Source organism: Aptenodytes patagonicus, chromosome 5 (genome assembly GCF_965638725.1).
Source record: "Aptenodytes patagonicus chromosome 5, bAptPat1.pri.cur, whole genome shotgun sequence".
Lineage (NCBI taxonomy): Eukaryota > Metazoa > Chordata > Aves > Sphenisciformes > Spheniscidae > Aptenodytes > Aptenodytes patagonicus.
The window spans coordinates 48,151,307-48,153,099 of record NC_134953.1 but is presented as its reverse complement, the minus strand read 5'-3'; the positions used below and the strand labels follow the sequence as shown (position 1 = coordinate 48,153,099).

Sequence of the window (1,793 nt, the reverse complement as noted above, 5' to 3'; positions counted from 1 at the left end):
TTATTCCTTTGGCATTTTTAAATGCCTTATGATATTTTTAGGTCTGGGGTATAGGTGTTCCCTCTGAAAGGGCAGAAACATGCCTGGGAAAAGCACCAAGTGGCTTTGAGACATCGGAGGTAGCAGACTGCCTTTCATCGCTTGTAAAGGCTGTTGGGAGGCCGGGCTAGGAAAAGAAAAAGCCTTTAAGTTCTGCTGCGCAGCAGGTTTTCCCTGCATTGCTTGTGGAAAGACCTTCCTAAAATACGGTTTCATTCCTGTTAAGTTGTTAACCTGATGTGGATTTTGTCGACCTGCTAAGGTTCTTGACAGTGAAGTTGGGTGATAAAGGGTTGACCCTGGGATGCCATACACAAAATTGCAGAGGAGGTAACGCTGTGCCCCCGCAGGCAGTCTCTGCAGAGTCACCCGAGGCCACAGGCTGGAGAGGCTCCGCAAAGCTTCGCGGTTCCACGCGGCAGTGGGGGAACCATCCTCAGTGTGATAAAGCTGAGAGAAATAGATGCAGAGCGTGATTTCTGGATACTTCAGCAAGAAGTTGTATATTTTACTTATGCAGCAGTGGTAAGCCTCGTTACAAGGAGAGTAATTTGAATAGAGGATGATGCATCTGATGTTTTCATAGGCATCTGTAACTGCATCCAGATAACCGCCCATCTCAAACAGCATAGATTCTGGATGGTTGTCTTGGTCAGTACAGTTTGTAGCATGGCCTTTTTGGACTACCGTGCCTGAGAAACTCCTCAATTCATAGAAGAGAAGGTGTTTGTTTTGGACAGTTGCTGTTGATCTGTATGGCAAGCCAAAGACCCTCTGAAATTCCGTGTAAGGGACTCTCGCTTCTTCACCAGTCCGTATGTGGTAGGGACACTTAGCACAGATGTGGTTCTGTCTCTGCCAGCAATAGGGCTTTACCACAGTCCCCTGATTTGTCAAATATTCTTGGAAAATTGTCTTCTCTTCTGGATTCATGTTCTGTTGAAAAATCTCCCTGTTTATGTGCTATATAGCCGACAGTCCTTAACGAAAAAGGAAAGTAATGTTTTAATTTAACCCTTCAATTTGTTTTGCATTTAAACTGCAAAAATAATGGGGGGTAGTTTCTTAAAAAATGTACCGAAACTTGTGACAGGATATAGAAACTTGGTCAATGACATGGAGAACAAGGCCGTCTTGCAGCCTGGGGGCATTTTTAGTTTTCACAAACTAGCCTTTTTGCTAAAAACACAAGTCAAAAATATTTCTTTGGCTTCAGCCCTTTTACCCTAAACAGGAGAAACTGTATAATAAAAACAGCCATACTTTTCAGGAATTGATTAGCAGATGAGCTTTATGCAATCTGGCAAAACAAACAAGTAAATACCAACACAAAAAAAAGGTATAATTACCATTTCAGCAGCTCCAGCTCAGGGTACTAGTAAATATTTATCTGATTTCCTTCACTGGCTTTTTGGGATTGGTTCAGAGTTTCCACTTTAGTGAATATTGCAAGCTTTCTTTTCAAAATTAGGTGGTGAAGAAGAAAGTTACTATTTCTTCCCTGATATTGGCAGTTCAACTGTAGAAGGATCTTTCCCCAGCGCGGTAGCTTTGCTCCAGTTGTAATGGTGATGGCAGGCGGGCTCCTTTAGGTGTTTACAGGTGCCAAGTGCTAGGAGACGAGAATATAAACAGGATTTTCTTTTGTATGGCCAGCCACCTGTGATAGTTAAGCTTCTGTTCTTTGCCTGTCAATATTTGTTTCCTATCTTATTACATTTCCTTTGCTTCTCTAGTGCTGTTTTGATACAAGG

At 42.5% G+C, this 1,793-nt stretch overlaps 1 protein-coding gene across 1 annotated transcript; it reads right to left on the bottom strand.

The window, feature by feature from the left end:
- On the bottom strand, positions 1-972 carry APOBEC4 (apolipoprotein B mRNA editing enzyme catalytic polypeptide like 4). The gene has a single exon (XM_076338174.1). It carries the CDS (start codon positions 970-972, stop codon positions 1-3), a length of 972 nt encoding a protein of 323 aa, XP_076194289.1.
- Positions 973-1,793: the final 821 nt, after the last annotated feature.

Bases quoted from the DNA above. Each gene is read 5' to 3' on its own strand.
- APOBEC4 (XM_076338174.1), bottom strand. From the start codon at position 972: ATGAATCCAGAAGAGAAGACAATTTTCCAAGAATATTTGACAAATCAG.